This window comes from Oncorhynchus mykiss, chromosome 27, assembly GCF_057628025.1.
Source record: "Oncorhynchus mykiss isolate SJ-2025 chromosome 27, ASM5762802v1, whole genome shotgun sequence".
NCBI classification, from domain to species: domain Eukaryota; kingdom Metazoa; phylum Chordata; class Actinopteri; order Salmoniformes; family Salmonidae; genus Oncorhynchus; species Oncorhynchus mykiss.
The window spans coordinates 1427444-1451147 of NC_143048.1; the positions used below are offsets into that span (position 1 = coordinate 1427444).

The following is a 23704-nucleotide window of genomic DNA, read 5'->3' on the forward strand; positions in this document are numbered from 1 at the left end:
TGTGCAAGCGATAATATTGAAATGGAAGGAGTATCAGACCACTGCAAATCTACCAAGACCTGGCCGTCCCTCTAAACTTTCAGCTCATACAAGGAGAAGACTGATCAGAGATGCAGCCAAGAGGCCCATGATCACTCTGAATGAACTGCAGAGATCTACAGCTGAGGTGGGAGACTCTGTCCATAGGACAACAATCAGTCGTATACTGCAAAAATCTGTCCGTTATGGAAGAGTGGCAAGAAGAAAGCCATTTCTTAAAGATATCCATAAAAAGTGTTGTTTAAAGTTTGCCACAAGCCACCTGGGAGACACACCAAACATGTGGAAGAAGGTGCTCTGGTCAGATGAAACCAAAATTTTACTTTTTGGCAACAATGCAAAACGTTATGTTTGGCGTAAAAGCAACACAGCTCATCACCCTGAACACACCATCCCCACTGTCAAACATGGTGGTGGCAGCATCATGGTTTGGACCTGCTTTTCTTCAGCAGGGACAGGGAAGATGGTTAAAATTGATGGGAAGATGGATGGAGCCAAATACAGGACCATTCTGGAAGAAAACCTGATGGAGTCTGCAAAAGACCTGAGACTGGGACGGAGATTTGTCTTCCAACAAGACAATGATCCAAAACATAAAGCAAAATCTACAATGGAATGGTTCAAAAATAAACATATCCAGGTGTTAGAATGGCCAAGTCAAAGTCCAGACCTGAATCCAATCGAGAATCTGTGGAAAGAACTGAAAACTGCTGTTCACAAATGCTCTCCATCCAACCTCACTGAGCTCGAGCTGTTTTGCAAGGAGGAATGGGAAAAAATGTCAGTCTCTCGATGTGCAAAACTGATAGAGACATACCCCAAGCGACTTACAGCTGTAATCGCAGCAAAAGGTGGCGCTACAAAGTATTAACTTAAGGGGGCTGAATAATTTTGCACGCCCAATTTTTCAGTTTTTGATTTGTTAAAAAAGTTTGAAATATCCAATGTCGTTCCACTTCATGATTGTGTCCCACTTGTTGATTCTTCACAAAAAAGTACAGTTTTATATCTTTATGTTTGAAGCCTGAAATGTGGCAAAAGGTCGCAAAGTTCAAGGGGGCCGAATACTTTAGAATACTGTACTGCACTGTATATTATATTTATATTATATATTTTTTCATATATAAATTTGACAGGCCCCGATGGCATCGCGCGTATCCCCAGTTTGGGAATTCCTGGCATAGTCAACTTACCCCACCAGACATTACACCAGGGGTCTTTTCACAGTCCAGAACAAACCAATGTGGTCCAGAACAAATTCAAGAAAATGTAAAGTATTATACAGAGCAATGATTGCATGGAACGTCCACCCATCTCATATAGCGCAAGTCAACGCAAACCTGGTTTCAAAAAACAAATAAAGCAACACCTCACAGCACAACCTCTCTCCACCAAGTGACTGACTTTTGGTGCGTATGTACTGACAAGTATGTGTAACTGATAGATGTGCACATGTTGTTTTTAAATATACGTGAATTGTAAAGTATTTTGTCTGTAATGTATTTTTCGTTGTGTCAGACCACAGTAAGACTAGCTGTTACCATAGGCATCGACTAATGGGGATCCTAATAAAATCATATTAAAAAAATCAAACAGCACCTCCCCTCCCCAAAAAAAACACCTTTGCCTTTCCTTTTATGCAACTCTCACTCATCTTACTAGTACTGACTATACTGAGGAAAGGTTTTACTTACTATGATTGTGATATGTGGTTGTCTCACCTAGCTACCTTAAGATGAATGCACTAACTGTTAGTCACTGGAAAAGAGTGTCTGCCAAATGACTAAAATGTTTATGTAAATCATTGTTACCATAAGGTGGCACTAGTGTCTATTGGCTTAAATGCCCTCCATGTACCAGGATGTGGTTTGCCCACTGTAACCTTGCATTCATTGTAGATTGAAAGTAGAATATATGGCTGTCTACAAAATTATTAGTCTTTACACCAAATTGATAGTCTTACATTGTGTTGAAAATGCAGATACTGTTTGAATGAGTGAAAATGAAACCAGTTGCTATCTGTCAAATCAGACAAAATACAAGTATATCAAATGATGTATGGTTACTCTGGCATGTGCTTGAGGGGTATAATAATGTGCATGACGCACTTCAGATTTGTAATAATCTATTGCATATTCAAATACAAAAACACTACATCTCTACAATTAGTTTGAAGGCATTCCCAGAAAAAGGATCATTCAAACTGTAAAACACCAGGACCAAATAATTTATTGAAGGCATACCATGAGTCCATTTTAAATACTTGATGGACTGCTTAGTTTAATTACTGATTGACAAACGTTTCACTATGGAGCAGAAAGCAACCATCTGTAACAAAATACAGCTGCTCCATCCTCTCAAAGAGCACTACATTATAGTCGAGGTCATTATAGGAATCTGAGAAGTTCCCTTTAAGTGAGGTGAACTCATGGGATTCCATCTTACCGTACATGTACACACACCCCAACCCGAGTCATCAGACTGGAAAAACCAGTTATCACCATTCATAGTCTACTGTGACACTCTCTGGGTAAATAATAGGCCTAAGACAAAGAAAATGTGGAAATATTTTTATTAGAAGAAATTCAGAAGAATGTACCTACATTTATTTGGTAGTTTTTATATTAAAGAGTCTTTCAGAGATGTATCAAAGCAGTTAAGAAAATAGAATGTTTGGCTCGAAATGCTGTTAAGAGATCTGGTGGAAAATAAAGACAAGTCACATCTGTAAATTCAAGGCCCGTAAATTCAATGGTATTTATGAACTCTTTCGCAGATGCTAAAAATCTAATCGCAACCTAAAAATCAAAGTCAAGTAAATATAAATTCAAAAAGGCCTCATTTATCAGTAAGAAAAATATGGTACCAGTCAAAATTTTGGACACACCTACTCATTCATAGGCTTTTCTTTATTTTCTACTATTTTCTACATTGTACAATAATAGTGAAGACATCAAAACTATGAAATAGTTTTTGTAGTAACCAAAAAAGGGTTAAACAAATCAAAATATATTTGAGATTCTTCAAAGTACCCACCATTTGCCTTGATGACAGCTTTGCACACTCTTGAAATTTTCTCAACCAGCTTCATGAGGTAGTCCATCTGGAACGCATTTCAATTCATTAACAGGTGTACCTTGTTAAAAGTTCTTCTTAATGCATTTGAGCCAATCAGTTGTGTTGTGACATGGTAGGGGTGGTATACAGAAGATAGCCCTATTTGGTAAATGACCAAGTCCATATTATGGCAACAGCAGCTCAAATAAGCAAAGAGAAATGAGTCCATCATTACTTTAAGACATGAAGGTCAGTAAATCCGGATCATTTCAAGAACTGAATGTTTTTGCGACTGCACTTGAAGAAACTATCAAGCGCTATGATGAAACTGGCTCCATTCATTAGAGTTCATTAGTTACCAGCCTCAGAAATTGCAGCCCAAATAAATGCTTCAGAGTTCAAGCAACAGACATCTAATCAACTGTTCAGCGGAGACTGCGTGAATCAGGCCTTCATGGTCGAATTGCTGCAAAGAAACCACCACTAAAGGAGTAAGAAGACCTGCTTGGGCCAAGAAACATGAGCAATGAACATTAGACCGGTGGAAGTCTGTCCTTTGACCTGATGAGTCAAAATTTGACATTTTTGATTCCAACCGCCGTGTCTTTGTGAGACGCAGAGTAGGTGAACGGATGATCTACACATGTCGTTTCCACCATGAAGCATGGAGGAGGTGTGATGGTGACAATGTCAGTGATTTATTTAGAATTCAAAGCGCACTTAACCAGTATGGCTACCACAGCATTCTGCAGCAAAACGCCATCCCATCTGGTTTGCACTTAGTGGGACTATCATTTGTTTTTCAACAAGACAATGACCCAACACACCTCCAGGCTGTGTAAGGGCTATTTGACCAAGGAGGAGAGTGATGGAGTGCTGCTTCAGATGACCTGGCCTCCACAATCACCCAACCTCAACCCAATTGAGATGGTTTGGGATGACGAGGACAACTGCAGAGTAAAGGAAAAGCAGCCAACAAGTGCTCAGCATGTGGGAACTCCTTCTAGACGGTTGGAATAGCATTCCATGTTAAGCTAGTTGAGAGAATGCCAAGAGTGTGCAAAGCTGTCATCAAGGCAAAGGATGGCTACTCAGAAGAATCTTTGTTTAACACTTTTTTGGTTACTACATGATGCCATATGTGTTAGTTCATAGATTATTTTTTACTATTTTCTACATTGTCTTCACTACAAAGAAAAATCCTTGAATAAGTAGGTGTGTCCAAACTTTTGACTGGTACTGTAGGTCAAGTACACTTCTTTTCATCAAACAATGCCGGTGTCCCAAATTGCACCCCATCCCCTATATATAGTGCACTATTTTGGGGAGAGGGTGAAATTTGGGACAAAAAGGAGCCATCTTAATTCCAGACTCCTTCCTTATGCTATAGAGAGCTTAATTAATTTAATGTAGCTTAGTGCTCTATCATCTTGACAATACACATTTTCCATCTAACCGATCAAGCACACGATTTCACAACGTTGCATTCTTTTCAAAAGTACATTGTGTGCTCACTGTCATTAATAAAGGTGCTGGTTTTTGAAAGCCACTTATTAAGAGTCTCTTTCATTATGGTCAGTAGGGATAGGGAGGGACTGGAGGTCTAGCACTGGAGTATGCATACCACTCAACTACCTGTCATTAAATCAGAGTTATACCTATAGCTGATCATGGACAATGCATTGTTCAAGACACTTTCACCATTGTTGAACCTTTAGACTCATGCCAAACGGTAGCCAAGTTCCTCAACTCAAAGTTGAGCACAGACTAGAGTTTAATTGAACCTCCCAACTCACTATGCAGTCGATTCTTCAATTTTTTAAATTCTTAAACCCTTACCGTGTACCTATCTTTGTTGTTTCAGGCCTTTGGTTTGCAAAAATTACACGTTAATCAAAATACAACCAACTGTTTTTTCATTGCTGTTGTTCTAAGATGGCAACTCAGCGTGAATGCGCATGTGTCAATTAAATCTCAAAAAGGAAACAGTCAGTGGTTGTATTTGACTAAGTTTTATTAAAAAGTATGGATTTCAGCAAAGAAAGGCATGCAAACAGAGGACAAACATGGTACGGGATTAAGAATTTGAAAAAAAATTAAGTATCAACTGCACAGCGACTCGAAGGAGTTGGAGGTTCGTAAATATATATATATTTTTTCAAAATAACGCTAGTCTGCACTCAACTCCATTAATTAAATAATCTTGGAGTTAAGGTACTTAACCAAACAGCCAAACAGATGAGATGTCTTTAAGAGTTAACCTTCATCTTGGGCAATGCCAAATATCTGCTTGTACTTTTGACAACTCATCTTTCATGTACGTGTGTCATGAAAACGCATATTATGCACAACTAGATCTAGCTAAACACCAGCCTATCCTGACATGGTTGGATTTATCTAAATTCTAAATACTATAGCATGGGTAAGGGCCTTTGGTCAATGTTGAAAGATATCAATACAGTCAACGAGCGGTTGAGTATTGGAAGGATAAAGCACTTGGATATAGTTGGAGTAGTGAAGGACCACTGATCCACATATTCTCTCCCACTGTCAGCATAAGTAGCCAGGTCCCCGGATTTGTTTGTGCTGTATAGCCAACTCCTATGGTCGTTGTCATGTAAACCCCTTAGGTCAGAAGCTTCTTAAGTAATTCTGCCTCATTAGTTTGTTGCGCTGGTCAGGACGTCTCTGGTCCTTGTCACCTTCACGGTCCGCTCTCCTCGATGGTGCATGGCACCCGTAGTGTGTACGTACAAAGTATGGTGGGTAGTGCCGTTTGCATGGGGGAAAAAGGCCTCTCCTTCAGGGTACTCTGTTTGACATGACAATAACCATAGGAGTTGGCAATTCAGCATAAACAGATCTGGGACCAGGCTAACGTGTAAGCACTAAAACCATATGTCCACCTGATTCCACAGCAGAGGGATTGAGTGAACGTCTGTCAACTTTGCTTATGTCAACTGGCTTAATTGAGAAACAATGTATGAAGTGTCTATGGGTTACAGAACAAGCACGCATTTCATTTCTGGCACACAGCAACACACTTGAGTTGGAGGCCCCAGGCACAAGCGGCACGCTGGGAGAATGTGAGCCAGCCAGCCCCAATCTGCAGGTATTTCCCTGGCCACTGTAACTTATCAAGCTCTGAACCCTTAACAGACTTAAGGCTTTTAAACTCGACCACCACAGGGGATGTTGCTGCTTTTCCAAATGCAGAGTAACGACAGACACATGGAGAAATCCTATAGATGTGTTCTCAGCTCAACCACTAATGTAACTGCTTTCCCTTTTACTGGGGTTCAACTCTAACAGTTACATGAATCCAATCCATTATTAAGAGCACTTGGGGCTTATGCAATGCATTCGGAAAGTATTCAGACCCCGTCCCCTTTTCCATATTTTGTTACGTTACAGCCTTATCCTAAAATGGATTAAATTAAATGTTTCTCGTCAATCTATATACAATACCCAATAATGACAAAGCCAATTTATTAAAAACAGAAATACCTTATTTACATAAGTATTCAGACCCTTTGCTATGAGATTCGAAATTGATCTCAGGTGCATTTTGTTTCCATTGATGATCCTATTCCTAAAACTTGATTGGAGTCCACCTTTGGCAAATTCAAGTTATTGGACATGATTTGGAAAGGCACACACCTGTCTATATAAGGTCCAACAGTTGACAGTGCATGTCAAAGCAAAAAACAAGCAATGAGATCGAAGGAATTGTCAGTAGAGCTCTGAGACAGGATTGTGTCGAGTCACCGATCTTCAGAAGGGTACAACATGTTTTTTTCTCAGCATTGAAGGTCCCCAAGAACACAGTGGCCTCCATCATTCTTAAATGGAAGAAGATTGGAACCACCAAGACTCTTCCTAGAGCTGGCCGCTCTGCCAAACTGAGCAATCGGTGGAGAAGGGCCTTGGTCAGGGAGGTGCCCAAGAACCTGATGGTCACTCTGACTGAGCTCCTTTGTGGAGATGGGAGAACCTTCCAAAAGGACAAACATCTCTGGAGCACTCCACCAATCAGGCCTTTATGGTAGAGTGGCCAGACAGAAGCCACTCCTCAGTAAAAGGCACATGACAGCCTGCTTGGAGTTTGCCAAAAGGCACCAAAGGACTCTCAGACCATGACAAAACAAGATTCTCTGGACTAATGAAACCAAGATTGAACTCTTTGGCATGAATGCCAAGCGTCACGTCTGGAGGAAACCTGGCACCATCTCTACGGTGAAGCATGGTGGCAGCATCATGATGTGGGGATGTTTTTCAGCAGCATGGACTGGGAGACCAGTCAGGATCGAGGGAAAGATGAACGGTGCAAAATAGAGAGAGATCCTTGATGAAAACCTGCTCCAGAGTGCTCAGGACCACAGACTGGGGAGAAGGGTCACCTTTCAACATGACAACAACCTTAAGCACACAGCCAAGACAACACAGGAGTGGCTTTGGGACAAGTCTCTGAATGTCCTTGAGTACCCCCAGCCAGAGCCCAGACATGAACCCGATCGAACATCTCTGGAGACCTGAAAATAGCTGTGCTGCAACGCTCCCCATCCAACTTGACAGAGCTTGAGAGGATCTGCTTGTAGACTCATACACATGAAGACTCGAGGCTGTATTCGCTGCCAAAAGGTGCTTCAACAAAGTACTGAGGAAAGGGTCTGAATACTTGTGATATTTCAGTTTTATATTTTTAATAAATTAGCAAACATTTTTTTTTTTTTTTAAAGAAACCGTTTTTGCTTGGTCATTATGGGGTATTGCGTGTAGATTGATGAGGGGGAAAAAAATAACTGAATACATTTTAGAATAAGGCTGTAACGTAGCAAAATTTGGGAAAAGTCTAGGGTTCTGAATACTTTCCGAAGGAACTGTGTGTGTGTGTGTGTGTGTGTGTGTGTGTGTGTGTGTGTGTGTGTGTGTGTGTATGTATGTATATACATACACACACACACACACACACACTTCCTTCATACATACATTACATACATACATATACATATATACATACATATACAGTAAGGGGTCATATATGACCCCTTACTGTATTTACTAGTAGTAGGTCTCCAAAGGAAAAATACATATATGTTATTAGGCACTCTTATTCTAATAATATGACATAATATCCTCATCAGCTTTAAGATATGAGCTGTAGGAGTCCAGTCAATAAAAGGAGGAAGTGCCCATGTCCAGTCATTGGGTTTGTGTGGTTTCTTGAAGGTATAACCTCCCCTGGTCATCCCTCCAGCAGGGGGAACCAGTACTCTGGGTCTCTAGGACCATCAGTGGAGAACTGGAGGGAGAGGAGGTTAGTCCCCTCAAACTCAACTTTGGACCTCAAAGCCAGTTCCAATGCTTTCATTCCATTGTTCCCCTCTAATCACAGACTGATTTACACCTTGGACACCAGGTAGATGCAAATATGTATCAGGTAGAACAGAAAACCAACAGCCTCCGGAACTCATATGGTAAGAGTTGAATACCCCTGGTCTAGCCTATTTTTTTTTATATAATTTTTATTTTAATTTAACTAGGCAAGTCAGTTAAGAACAAATTCTTATTTTCAATGAGTGGGTTAACTGCCTGTTCAGGGGCAGAACGACAGATTTGTACCTTGTCAGCTCAGGGGTTTGCAACCTTCCGGTTACTAGTCCAACGCTCTAACCACTAGGCTACCCTGCCGCCCTATGGGTGGTAAGGCCACATGTATCAAGTCGGGGGGGGAAGAGGGGGGGGGGGGGGGGGGGGATTCCCAAGGCTTAGTAGGTCTCAGGCTCTAAAGATGTGAACGGCGCGCACCACATACTGCCTGCAGATGGGGCACTCGTTCATCCTCTTGCCACACTTGGTGCAGGTGACCATGTGGCCGCACTCCAGCAGGACACAGTCAATAGGAGAGTCCATGCAGATCTTACACAGGTTCTCTTCCTGGCCAGGGGTACCACTGGGGTCTGGGAGAAAGAAACAAGGGAAAAAACACCCTTACACAGAAACACATTTCATTAAATACTAGCTTGTACTCAGTTGACCAAAGACAGCTTGTTAAAACTTCTTAGGGCTGCAATCTCGTTAACGGGATGATATGACAACAGCCAGTGAAAGTGCAGGGCGCCAAATTCAAAACAACAGAAATCTCAAATTTAATTCCTCAAACATACATGTATCTTTTACCGTTTTAAAAGGGTAATCTTGTTGTTAATTCCGCCACAGTGTCCGATTTCAAATAGGCTTTTACAGCAAAAGCACCACAAACGATTATGTTAGGTCACCACCAAGCCACAGAAAAACACAGCCATTTTTCCAGCCAAAGAGAGGAGTCACAAAAAGCACAAAGAAAAAATTAATCACTAACCTTTGATGATCTTCATCAGATGACACTCATATGACTTCATGTTACACAATACATGTACGTTTTGTTTGATAAAGTTCATATTTATATAAAGAAATCTGAGTTTACATTGGTGCGTTACGTTCACTAGTTCCAAAAACATTCAGTGATTTTGCATAGCCACATCGATTCAACAGAAATACTCATCATAAATGTAGATGATAATACAAGTTATACACATGGAATTATAGATATACAGTGGGGCAAAAAAGTATTTAGTCAGCCACCAACTTTGCAAGTTCTCCCACTTAAAAAGATGAGGCCTGTAATTTTCATCATAGGTACACTTCAACTATGACAGACAAAATTAGAAAAAAAATTCCAGAAAATCACATTGTAGGATTTTTAATGAATTTATTTGCAAATTATGGTGGAAAATAAGTATTTGGTCAATAAAAAAAAGTTTCTTAATACTTTGTTATATACTCTTTGTTGGCAATGACAGAGGTCAAACGTTTTCTGCAAGTCTTCACAAGGTTTTCACACACTGTTGCTGGTATTTTGGCCCATTCCTCCATGCTGATCTCCTCTAGAACAGTGATGTTTTGGGGCTGTTGCTGGGCAACACGGACAGAGGAGGACAGAGGAGCCTCTTCAAGAAGAAGTTACAGGTCTGTGAGAGCCAGAAATCTTGCTTGTTTGTAGGTGACCAAATACTTATTTCCCACCATAATTTGCAAATAAATTCATAAAAATCCTACAATGTGATTTTCTGGATTTTTTTTTCTCATTTTGTCTCTCATAGTTGAAGTGTACCTATGATGAAAATTACAGGCCTCTCATCTTTTTAAGTGGCAGAACTTGCACAATTGGTGGCTGACAATACTTTTTTGCCCCACTGTACCTCTTCTTAATGCAACCGATGTGTCAGATTTCAAAAAAACTTTACGGAAAAAGCAAACCATGCAATAATCTGAGATGGCGCTCAGAAAAATAATAAAATTAGCAGCCATGTTGTAGTCAACAGAACCCAGAAATCACATTATAAATATTCCCTTACCTTTGATGATCTTCATCAGAATGCACTCCGAGGAATCGCAGTTCCACAATAAATGCTTGATTTGTTCGATAATGTCCGTTATTTATGTTCAAGTAGCTACTTTTGTTAGCGCGTTAGGTACACATATCCAAACGCTCATGCAGGTCTAGCATTACTTCGGACAAAAACTTCAAAAAGTTATATTACAGGTCGAAGAAACATTTCAAACTAAGTATAGAATCAATCATTAGGATGTTTTTAATCATAAATCTTCAATAAAGTTCCAACCGGAGAATTCCTTTGTGTCTAGAGGAGCAATCGATAGCAGGTCGATATCATGTGGAAAGCGCGTGACCAGGAAATGGCTCTCTGCCAGTAACCTGACTCATTCAGCTCTTATTCAGTCCCACAACACAGCCTCATTCAAGTTTCTAAAGACGGTTGACATCTAGTGGAAGCCCTAGGAAGTGCAACTTCATATCTCACTGTGAATTCAATCGGGCCTGGGTTAAAAATCGACCAACCTCAGATTTCTCACTTCCTGTTTGGATTTCGTCTCAGGTTTTTGCCTGCCATATGAGTTCTGTTATACTCACAGACATCATTCAAACAGCTTTAGAAACAGTGTTTTCTATTCAATACTATTAATAATAATATGCATATTTTAGCAACAGACTGAGGCCCCTGCAGCCATAAGAAGTTAACACTCAACCAACTTATTAATCGGAGAGTTATAATAGAGGAAGAGGGGCTCACCTGTGCCGTCATTTGTACTTGAAACTGGAGGATACAGGGAAGAATAAAATGAAAAAAAGCATGTTAAACACTTCCTTGAATGATGCAATTCATTTTCAAAAATGGAATAATAAAACCAAAAACTTTCAATTAACAAATTCCCTGTTTTACAAGATATAAACTTCAGTAATAGTAAAACATTTCATTTGAGAGGTATTTCATGTTGCATGTGTCAAGCCTCAAATCAGACAAACAAATGCACATGCCATATCATTAGCTGCCTTTCCATCATTTGTGAATTTTCACAACAATTTGTGAAACTACAAACATATTGGGGTGGAAGTTGCCATGGAGCCTGCAGTGTTGCTGCCTCAGTTGAAGTGGGAATCGGAGGTTCTAATAATTATATACAGCGGATTTGGAAAGTATTCAGACCACTTCACTTTTTCCACACTTTGTCATGTTACAGCCTTATTCTAAAATTATTATAATTGTCAATTTACAAACAATACCCCATAATGACAAAGCAAAAACAGGATTTTAGAAAAGTTTGCAAATTTACATGGGAATATCACATCACGTATTCAGACACTTTACTCAGTATTTTGTTGAAGCACCTTTGGCAGCGATTACAGCCTTGAGTCTTCTTGGTTATAACGCTACAAGCTTGGCACACCTGTATTTGGGGAGTTTCTCCCATTCTTCTCTGCAGATCCTCTCAAGCTCTGTCAAGTTGGATGGGGAGCGTAGCTGCACAGCTATTTTGAGGTCTCTCCAGAGATGTTAGATCGGGTTCAAGTCCAGACTCTGGCTGGGCCACTCACGACATTCAGAGACTTGTCCCGAAGCCACTCCTGTGTTGTCTTGGCTGTTCTTAGGTGTTCTTAGGGTCATTGCCCTGCTGAAAGGTGAACCTTCACCCCAACTCTGGAGCAGGTCTTCATCAAGGATCTCTGTACTTTGATCCGTTTTATCTTTCCCTCGATCCTGACTAATCTCCCAGTCCATGCTGCTGAAAAACATCCCCACATCATGATGCTGCCGCCACCACCACACTTCACTGTAGGGATGGTGCCAGATTTCCTCCAGACGTGACGCTTGGCATTCAGGCCAAAGTGTGCAATCTTGGTTTCATTAGACCAGAGAATCTTGTTTCTCATGGTCTGAGAGTCCTTTAGGTACCTTTTGGCAAACTCCAAGCGGGCTGTCATGTGCCTTTTACTGAGGAGTGGCATCCGTCTGGCCACTCTACCATAAAGCCTGATTGGTGGAGTGCTTCAGAGATGGATGTCCTTCTGGAAGGTTCTCCCATCTCCACAGAATAACTCTGGAGCTCTGTCAGAGTGACTATTGTTATTTATTCTAAAATACATTTTAGAATAAGGCTGTAACAAAATATGGAAAAAGTCAAGGGGTTTGCACTGTATATTAGCCCTACAGTAACCTAGCTAAGTGAGTAAGCGAAAACAGTGAGCTTCTGTAATAGAAGTTCAAACAGGATGTCTCATATTACAGTCCTCTAAATTTGAGTAATTTAGCATACACTCTTATCCAGAACAACTTACTATCCGGGGTGTATTTATTAGTGCACATCGTAGTAAACTGCTTTGCAACAATCTTTTTTTCAACAAAAACAAGGTTCTTATTGGACAAATTCAGAATGTCCCGCACAGCTTCGTCCTATGTCCCTCCCAGTTACGTCCTGTTAGATTCCGTTTCATTCCTAGTAAATACACCCCAGTTCAACTATGATGCCGGTAAGGAAAACAACCATATATCACAATCATTGCAGGTAAAACTTCCTTTACCCAGATTCTGGAGGTCCTTCTGGTCATGGTAGAGGCGGGTGACCCTCTCCATTAGCTCCCACTTCTCGCAGCAGCCCTTGTAGTTGACAAAGTTACGGGCTAGGATCTCCTTGAGCTGCCGGACGCTGAGGGCCTCGATGTCGTCTGCAGTGGCCAGGTCTGACAGCGACGCCCTGCGGCCTGGTGCCAGCACCTCATCTGTGTCTGAGGACTGAGCAACAGCATAACAAAATCAGAGTTGCATTCAATAGTGAACAATGTTGTGGAACGTTCAGATACATTGTGTTAAGGGCCTGTAAAACGGACATGCATTGATCTATAACCAACTCGTGCATTTAAGAGTCAGGTATCAATTCAGCCCGATTCCTGACATTTTTTAACAGCCATGTTCAGTACGTTGCACGCTTGATTGGCATAAAATAAAAATCTAGTGAAAAAGGTTACAGGTTCATTAGAATGGAATGACAAATGATAGGCTATTCCTGATTTTCTAAGGTCAGACAGAAATCGTGAACAATCACATCACATTAACAGCCATCATGTTTAAATGTCAGAATGATTGATTAAAGGGATCCATCCATACACTAACTGTGAACAGGGCCCATATTCATAAAGAATTTCAAAGTAGTGCTGATCTAGGATCAGTTTAGCCTTTTTGGAACCTTATTATTAACATGGGGGAACTGATCCTAGATCAGTACTACTGCTCTTAGACACTGAAGACGGGCCTAGAACCTACACCACAAGATGGATTTTGGTTCTTTGAGATCTATTTCTAGGTCGACAATTTGCGAACATCAACTATCTTGTTTAGCTACCCCAACCAAAACTGTATTAAGAGGAACAGTGTCAGTCACATGGGGCATTCACAGCCACAGTGCAGGAAATGGCAACACGCCACATTACATGCCAAAGCTGAAATCCATCAGTGGGGATAAGAATAGATTACTGCTTGGCTACAAGGGCCTACATTTCTGACAGACATGTGAATAATGGGGCACACCATGCAGACATGGAGAGCCAGCCATCAAACAACAAAACACTGCTCTACAATGGGACTCTGTCTGAGCACAATGGCACTGGAGGGTCTAAAACAGTCCTACAGTATGAGTAAACTAAATATATCTAAACTCACCATATCATGTCAAGATGAAAAAATAATTTGAAAGGCTGTCTCAAAAGTCTGAAATTACACTTGTCCTTCAGCAAACGCAGAGCATATCTTGACCCCAACCCTTACTCTATCACAGCCGTATCTTAACACTTTCAATCCTCCTATAGCCTAATGGCATGTGCCAAAGTTTAATACATTAAAACATGTGGTGTAATACATTTGTAATGCATGTTGGCAAAAATGTACAAAAATATGGTAACCTCTTAAAATTATTTTAAATTAAAATGATCAATTAAAAATATAAAATTGTTTTGAAACCATTATCCTTGGTCTATTTCCACCTCGTATTTTACAAAAACCTAACCAACCCTGGCCTTCTGACACCCATTCAAAACCCTTAACCCATCACCAACATAACAGGCGAGAATGATAGATTAACAATGAACAGACGGCAGACTGGCACAGAAGCCAAGAACAATAAACACATACAATACCAGTTAAAAGTTTGGACACACCTACTCATTCAAGAATAATGGTGAATACATCAAAACTATTAAATAACACATATGAAATCATGTAGTAACCAAAAAGTGTTAGACAAATCAAAATATATTTTATATATTTGAGACTCTTCAAAGCAGCCACCCTTTGCCTCGGTGACACCTTCGCACACTCTTGGCATTCTCTCAACCAGCAACACTTTCCCAACAGTCTTGAAGGAGTTCCCACATATGCTAAGCACTGTCGTTTCTCTTTGCTTATTTGAGCTGTTCTTGCCATAATATGGACTTAGTCATTTACAAAATAGGGCTATCTTCTGTATACTGGCCCTATCTTGTCACAACACAACTGGCTGGCCCAAATACATATGGATGATGCGAATTTTCGCAGCTTTTTGTTAAAAATTGCGCAACATTTCAAAGTCCTGCTACTCATGCCAGGAATATAGTATATGCGTATGTGTGGATAGAAAACACTCTGAAGTTTCTGAAACTGGTTAAATCGGGTCTGTGGCTATAACAGAACGTGTTTAGGTGTAAAAATCCCTGGTAAAACTGTTTACCAAAAACAAAAAATTCATCCGCCATTCAATCAATTGTTTAAGACGAGAGAAAATATATGCGAACCCCCTGTAAACGCCTACAGCTTCCACACGATGTCACCATTGCTATCAATATCAGAATAATTTATCCCTGGTTGCAACACAAATAGACCCCTCCCTTCTTCTGACGCACCACAGGATGTTGTGAAACTGAAAAAATGGCCGATGTTTTCCAGACTTGCTGCTATCGAATACAGATCGCCCCGTGATCAATTTGATACATCATTAACGTTTATTAATACCTAAAGTTGGTTTAGAAACATCGTTTGAAGTGATTTGTAAAAGTTTATAGGTGACTTTTGTAATTTTAAAAAGTGACGTTGCATCTTGTAAATTGACTTTTTGCAGCATCAGACTGGCCTTCAGCAAATGCCATTTTGGGTATACAATGACGGATTTAATCGGGAAAAAGACCCAATTGTGATGTTTATGGGACATATAGGAGTGCCAACAAAGAAGCTCGTCCAAGGTAATGAATGTTTTATATTTTATTTCTGCGTTTTGGGTAGCGCCGGCTACCGCAAAATCTGTTGTTTACGTGTCGTGCTGGTATTTTGGGGGGTGCATGCTATCAGATAATAGCTTCTCATGCTTTCGCCGAAAAGCATTTTACAAATCTGACTTGGTGGCTAGATTCACAACGAGTGTAGCTTTAATTCAGTACCTGGCATGTGTGTTTTAATGAAAGTTTGAGATTTAACGAGTACTAAGTAAAGTACTATAGGTGGCGCTCTGAAAATTCCGCTGAGCTATCCCTCTGCAGGGATCACCTCCATAAGAAGTTTTAAGGAAAGAAATTCCACAAATTAACAGGGCACACCGGTTAATTGGAATGTGTTCATGAAGATGGTTGAGAGAATTCCAATAGTGTGCAAAGCTGTTAAAGGTGGCTACTTTGAAGAATCTCAAATATATTTTGATTTGTTCAACAATTCTTTGGGTTACTACACGATTCCATGTGTTAATTCATAGTTTTGATGTCTTCACTATTATTCTACAATGTATAAAATAGTACAAATAAAGAAAATCCCTGGAATTAGTAGGTGTGTCCAAACTTTTGACTGGCACTATAGGACACTCCTCTTTCTAATATTTACAATGATCCAAACAGTTTCAATTCCAGTTTCCACCATTAACCAGAGAGGTTGTGCAGATTTGCTAACAAATAATACAACGGTCAACTTCCTAAATTGAGTTAATATTTAACATAGTAAGTCGTAGTAAATCCGTCATATCAACCTTTACCCTTTCTGAGAATGCTAGCCTTCAATAACTTCCTGCCAAAGCAGGTTCTAGCCATCACAGTTAAAAGCTTTGAGGAGGAAACCCATCTTGCGTCAATGGAGGTCAAATCTGGTAAATGTCACAGGCCTCTATTTCACAGAATGTTTGTTCTCATTCTGTATAGGGCACACATAGTAAAAACAAAAATATATCTAGCAACCTAAGCAGGTTCTGAGACCCATATGAGATCAGGGCCTGTATTCATGAAGTGTCTCAGAGTATGAGCCAAGAACTGAAATACTTTTCTAGACAAAGGGACCATGAAAACCCTTTTAGCAGCATTAGTGTAGCCTCACTTTGATTTTTGGTTGTGTGCACTACCTGGTACTGTAGAGTGGTTCCCCAAGTTTATCAAGAACAAGCTACAGACAGCTCAGAATAAAATGTCAAGGGTCATTCTGAATCTTAGACCTCGGGCTCATGTTGTACATCCTCAGCTCTGTGAACTACAGAGGCTATCAGTTGATAAAAGGGTCATTCAGTTGAAGTTGGCCCATAAAATTGTGTAGGGTACAGTCCCCCCAATATCTGAAAAACTATTTTTATGTGGTTAGGGACTAATTCCTACGCCACCAGAGGCAGTGCCACAGACTTTGTGCCATATAGAGTCAAGAACTTTACTGGTCAGAACACATTTTTATATACAGCAGTGGTAGAGTGAAACAAACTCGTCAGATTTTTTTTTTTTTAAACTGTTTCTGCCAGTCGTAGGTTCAAACACTCCTGCAAGACATGGTTAATGTTGAGATAGCCTTTATATTTTGTACACATTTAAATATTTGGCCACTGTATGATTGAATGAATCTATGGCAGTGCCCATGTCACTTGTTTTTTAACTGCAGCCCTTGCCTACCAATAGAGGACCACAATGGAAACAAGTATTTAGACTGTGTTTATAATCCTCTGAAATGTTGGTATATGTATCTGTTGCCTGGTGTAACATTTTGATGTATTTTAAAATAAAATCAAGCACTGATCTAAAAATCATATAAATTGTTTTGTCTTTTAGACTAATGAATCAGGGGGGAGCTGATCCTAGATCAGCACTCCTACTCTGATATGCTTTATGAATACAGGCCCAGGGCTAAGGAGAGGATTCCCATCACTGCTATAGTAGTACCTTTTCCATCAGTACTACTATAGCAGGGTCATGCTGTAGTACCTGCAGCTCCTGCTCTCCCTGCAGCTCTGTATCTCCCTCAGTGTCCAGTGGCTCCTCAGGACCCAAGGGCAACAACACAGACGGTGTCTACGAGCAAAAACCCACCACACACCAAAAACACTTAATTAGCAAGCTAGAGTTAGCCATGCTCTAACTGAAGGGGCCATACAGAAGGTTAGTAATCTATTCTCAAGCTATTGTTAATGCTACATAACACAAAAGGTGAGGCGATGGACAAAATTGTAAATTAATGGTTGACAGACAAACAAGGGTAAGGGGTTAGTCGTGTGTGGTATAGTAGGTTCTCTTGGGTTCGGGCCTCACCTGACTGCCCTCCTGAGTGGGTGGCGGCTGTGAAGGGACATTGTCTGTGGAGGTGGGGTCGGGGTTTGTGGAAGGTGTGGTGGTGGTGGTAGTAGTGGGGGCTGGAAGAGGAGTTGTCTCATGCTGGGTCACGGTGGGGGTCTGTGTTTGGGTCAGAGGGTTTATGATTGGGCCAGAGGATGATGGTGTCTGCTGTCCCAGGACCAGCTCCACCAGTTCCTCTTTCTCACGGCACATCTGTGTTGAGACCTCGTGCAGGTGGAGGTAGTCGCGCAGGTCCTTCACCTTGAGCTTCATCAGCTCGGTGCGCTCGAAAAGCGTGCCGTGAAACCGCTGGCAAGTGTGGCAAAGGCGTTGCCGGGGCTCAAGCTGGGCCGAACAACTGCCGCAGTAGTTCTTCTTGCAGTCCACGCAGACATGCTGCGGGGGATAGGAGACCGACACACAATCACTGTCAATCATGTGTCTGTTAGCATATTTTCCCTCCCTGGTTGTTATAATTCAGTAAATTAAGGGACCAAAAGAGTTCCTTTTAAAACTTGTCCCAGGCTTTGCTCCAACTCTAGCTGCAACCGGACACTGACAACGTAATGTCTAGATATTGAAGACCATGAAGCATAAATGCTCGTCTTGTTCAAATCTTGCCCTGAGGCTAGTTCCGGTACATTAAAGTAAATAACCATTGCATTGGTTTTTACCCTTTTCATGCCTCCACTAGATAATGGAGGTATTGTAGAGTGTAGAAAAAAAGCTAAGAGCAGCATGGATAGTCAAGAGTCAAGCCTTGAGGTCTGCAGTATTGCTGGTTCTCTTTTCTCAGCAAGCTAGCCGTTCCGGTAGACTTCCGGTCATCGCACTAACACTAGTTAGTATGGGCTCACGAAACTACCTCTAACTTCATTCATACTGGACAGAGACATAAAAATGATATCCATGAGTTCACCTGTCTCTGGATAAGTATTTTATCAATGTTGATCAATTTCTAATTGGCCAGGTCTGAATTAACCACTGATTAGAGAGGATGGATGAAAAACCTGCGGTTCTACAGATCTCAAAGGCCGGATTTGGGAAAGGGTGGGCTGAGAGTGTTTTACCTTTCTGGCAAGGGTGACGAAGTGGCTTCCGCAGGCTTTGCATGTGTGTTCCGGGAGTGGGGGCGATGGGTAGCTGCTGTAACCTGAGTTAGTATAGGCCTGGTGACGCATGCTGCTGTTGCTCTCCTCCACCGTGGCAGTGTCCAGACAGAACCAGTTACAGCAGGACGTCCACATGCTCCACACCTGGAAACACACCAACTCTTAGATGGTCTCACCACCTGAACACACACGTGTTAATATTGAGAGTGGGTTAGTGAAGACAGACCACGGAGTTAAGAGTTTGTGGGAGAAAAATAAAAGAGTAAGGATTGTGGATGTGTTGAATGGGCAAGATCATGAACAGAGTGAGTAGTGAGTGACTAAAGAGGCAGGGTATGTATGAGTGGGGCAAACTTTAGAGCTATTTGAAGGGCATGAGCAAGGGCTGGGGTAATGCAGTGGAGAAAGAGCTGTAAGAGAGGTTGAGTAGGTAGGCTAGGATATATCAAAAACAACTGAAGTGCTGATGTTACAGTACATTGGTGGTATTATGTTCGGACGTGCAATGTCGTATACAGCTCAATCAATGACACTGGGATTGCAATTGAAATGAGAGATGTGAAGTGAATGGCGTTGGCCTCAAACTTTTGTCAGTAAGGAGAGCAGGTAGCTGGCTTTTGGCTACCAGAAGTAAGGCTCCCATCATTAATTCAGAGCTTGTTTTCAGTCAGAGCTGCAGGAGCACAGGCTGGTGGGGCGGTATGTGAATTGGAGTGGGTCCAGGGGGTCTGGGATAATGGCATTGATGTGAGCCATGACCTGGCTTTCAAAGCATTTCACAGCTACAGATGTGAGTGCTACGAGGTGATAGTCATTTAGACAGGTTACCTTGGCATTCAGTAGGAGTGCTGATCTGGGATCAAGTCCCCCTGTCCAAGCAATATGTAAGTAATAAGGCCTGAGGCAGTGTGGTATATGACTACACGTGCCTGGATACAGCCATTAGCCGTGGTATACTGGTCATATACCACAAACCCCAGAGGTGCCTTATAAACTGGTTAGCAACGTAATTAGAACAGTAAAAATACATTTGTCATATACCAAAGCTTTTCAGCAAATATGCATTCAGGGCACAAACCATCCGGTTTATAATATTCATTATGATCAAAAAGGTCAAAAGGATCCTAGATCAGCAATCTTACTCTGAGACGCTTTATGAATACATACAGGCCTTACAGCATGTAAGGTGAGGTCTACTAACTAACTTTAGGCTACACCCTCAATCTCTCAAGAATTGACAATAGGATTGATCAGTTTTCAACTACTGCAGGGCCAATTCTCAGTCACTTGTTTTATTCTCTGGTTCCACTGTGGAACTGAATAGCTAGACTACACACAAACACACTGCCATAGAGACCAAAACAAGACAGAACTAACAGTGCCTACCAAACAGCAAGGCAGATCCACAACAGCTGCTGCTAAGGAAATGCCTGCCACCAGGCTGCATCAAGTGGAGAACAGCTGAGGGAAAAGTGACTTGGTGCCTCAGGCATCCAGGGGCCAACTGCAAAGGTTTCACGCCTGAATGCAGTGCAGAGTTAAGGAAGCCTAGTTGTACAATGAAGGAATCACTTGTAAAACTAACATTAGTCTGACCATGTCCATGTAATGTTACATTTTCTGATTGATAATAATACAAAGTGAAAGACAGCTGTCCCCCCTCCTTATTCTAAAGTAGTAGCCTACAGGCTAGTAGGCACATTCTGCCCTGATATAGGCTATCTTACCCTATCAATGTTAAGTTGGATGAAAAAAGAAGAAAAAAGAGACACTTCACACCCATTTGATGCCGACTGGCTTTAGTGGCTGTAGACTGGCTTTAGTGGCGTAGGTCAGGGTAGCCCAAGATTACCTCTGAAAATAACAGCTCCTTAAGAGCATGACTTGCTCTGGCAGCCAAAACAGCCAAGTACTCCATCTAAACGTGACTCGATTATCAATTGCGATACGGTTCTATTAACATAAAGCCCTTTACTTTCACATCACAAAATAATTTCACAAATGCAAAATAGACACTGTACACCACAGGAGGTTGGTGGCACCTTAACTGGGGAGAACGGGCTCGTTGTAATGGCTGGAGCAGAAATAGGGGAATGGTATCAAATACGTCAAACATGGTTTCCATGTGTTTGATGCCATTCAATTCCAGACATTATTATGAGCCGTCCTCCCCTCAGCAGCCTCCACTGTTGTACACTGTTTTAACTGGCAGTTAAAACAGAAAATATTTTTCGGTGACTAAAGTACAGTTTCTGGCATTCTAATAATTAACACAGTCTTCCGTAAACACACGATGTATAACATGGATAGATGGCCGTGTGGGAACAATAACAATATAAAAAGGCGTGTATCAACTTAACTTAAAAAAAAAAATGTTTCTCGCTGATATGAAAGAAGTCCTTATGCTTCCAAAACCGTTCCGCAAGCGATGCGTGTTAATGTTCAGCCCGAGCGTCGGAGCTCTTAACGAAACTCCATGTACTTAAGACGCACTCGTCCAATGACTCGTGTACTGTAAAGGAACTGAGAAACCAGAGTAGACTACTCAAAACCCCACACAGCAAGTGTGTCTCAATTGTCACCGTTTGCACTACAATAGGCTTTACGTATACCTAGTTAGTTAGGTTTAGTGGACATTAATTCAACTTCTGTAACTTACATTACATTGTGACAGCAATAGTTGCAGGGTCGCAAAGTCCAAAACAAAGACATAGGGTCCACAATCAAACTGATACAGCCACCCATATATACGGTATGTAGTTAGCCACCACACTCAGAACGAGGCACAGAACCAAAACAATTGTGGGGGATGTCCCCGTACAGATGGACACGCCATCATCCTCCCAAATAAATATTTAGTAAGACCGGAAAGAAAGCTGTAACGTTAAGACTCGAAATCAATGTAGCTAGCTTTTTTTCATAATACGTGTTCCCATTAATCTGCTGTTGTCAGTCACTTGTTTGCCTACTAACAGACCACAAAAAGTAAATTCACTACGTTGAGTTACCAATACATTTGAGCTGTTCAGATACTAGTGAACGCAGACCATCTGCCCATACTAGCTGGCTAGTAAACTAACGTTAGAAGCTAGCTAGCTCCTGCTAACTTTATCGAGTTGAAATGATCGACATAGCTACCTCGACACGAAGCCCGGGGTCGTGAAACGCGTGCTAGCAGCAGCTGGCAAGTAGCTCGCGAGCTAAGGATGGCTTTTGTGGAGCTAATGTTCTCCGACACTCACAAAATGACAAGGAATAAATCGAAGTTAGCTAGTTGGAGTGAAACAGGAAGAAAGTGCTTCTAGCCAGTGACACTCCCCCGGCCAGTTTCTATCGCCCCAGAGAGTTGCTGATGCGTGTGCACGTACATTTCGACTCGCTAGTTGAATGCAGACACGTACGAAAGTTTTCATAAGTTTTGCAAGCATTTTATTTCCAGGGAAGTAGTGTCCTCTGGTGGACACTAATAAAACGACGCGATTAATGAAGAGTCCTCAACAATTTAAAGTTATTACATGCCATCAATTACATTGCAAATAAATATCACACTTTGTAAACCCATTGGTTTATCCAGAATGTGTCTGCCACTATTTGGTTGTAGCAGTAAAACATAGTACTGCAAAGGATGATTATCACGGGTATATCCCCATCATACAGTGCCTTCAGAAAGTATTCATACCCCTCGATTTATTCCACATTTTTTTGTTACAGCCTGAATTCAAAAACCATCTACACCCAATACCCCATAATGACAAATTTAAATTGTTAAGATACATTTTTGCATTTACAAAAATATCAAATTTACATAAATATTCACACATTTGGCAGCGATTACAGATGTGAGCAATGTTCTCTCTAAAGGTAGCCCCGAGACTGCCGCGCATAAATATCTCTCATCCAACAGAGAGAAGCACAAGATTAAACTTTACTCGATTTTCTAGAGCAGTGGCCACCAACCGGTCGATCTGCAAACCATTCCTAGTTGATCGCCAAACATTTATGTAAAAAACCCAACGAAAAAGCCATGTGCTTCTATATATATATTTGTTTTTCTTCTCCGCCTGTTGACGCTAGGTGCACGCGATTCAGCTGCCCTGAACTGTTGCCATTTTGAACCATTTCATATCTGAAGGTACAAACGTTGCCTTCCCGGCGGTCCCAGAGAGCAAATCAAGTTCACTATAGTGCAACCGCTGGCCAAACTACAGCAAAGTTTTTACTGTGAGATTTCCAAACGTTTAAAAACATGACTAGAGGGAGACTGTCATGGACTACAGCAATGAGATTCTGTATTTCTAAGTGAGTTTATGTTTAAGTTCTTACTCAGCACTGTCAACACTTTTTATTCAACACTTTTATAAGCCATAAAATGTACATTCTTACTATTTCCACTCAGCGCTACAACAAGCACTGCAGCAGTAATGAATGAGTAGTAAAGTGTATCTATAGGCTTGCATTGTCATTATTATTAGTGGTTTGGTTCTTTTTTAATATCAAGGAATATTTCACTTTCTCTGTTCATAGGAGTAACAACATGAATTTGTGCATGAGGCATGTATAATTTGGT

The 23704-nt window shown here is 41.1% G+C and overlaps 1 protein-coding gene across 11 annotated transcripts; it reads right to left on the bottom strand.

The window, feature by feature from the left end:
* Positions 1–2597: 2597 nt before the first annotated feature.
* On the bottom strand, positions 2598–22538 carry LOC110507294 (E3 ubiquitin-protein ligase rififylin). Of its 11 annotated transcripts, none has more exons than XM_021587179.3 (7): positions 22276–22526; positions 19096–19281; positions 18002–18421; positions 17678–17764; positions 13016–13226; positions 11229–11252; positions 2598–9056 (listed from the first exon to the last, which is right to left on the bottom strand). In XM_021587179.3, exons 2-7 carry the CDS (start codon positions 19270–19272, stop codon positions 8875–8877), a joined length of 1101 nt encoding a protein of 366 aa, XP_021442854.1. In that variant the 5' UTR covers positions 19273–19281; positions 22276–22526; the 3' UTR covers positions 2598–8874. The 11 variants fall into 11 exon arrangements, with proteins under 11 accessions (XP_021442854.1, XP_090080267.1, XP_090080268.1 ...); XM_090224141.1 differs by having other exon boundaries at positions 19096–19316; positions 22276–22478; XM_090224142.1 differs by lacking the exon at positions 22276–22526 and adding an exon at positions 20524–21660.
* Between the last annotated feature and the right edge of the window lie 1166 nt (positions 22539–23704).

Bases quoted from the DNA above. Each gene is read 5' to 3' on its own strand.
- LOC110507294 (XM_021587176.3), bottom strand. From the start codon at position 19,272: ATGTGGACGTCCTGCTGTAACTGGTTCTGTCTGGACACTGCCACGGTG. The intron at 18,422-19,095 runs GTAAAACACTCT...TATCCCCCGCAG, and splicing joins TCGTCACCCTTGCCAGAAAG to CATGTCTGCGTGGACTGCAA. The intron at 17,765-18,001 runs GTGAGGCCCGAA...TTTTGCTCGTAG, and splicing joins CCACTCAGGAGGGCAGTCAG to ACACCGTCTGTGTTGTTGCC.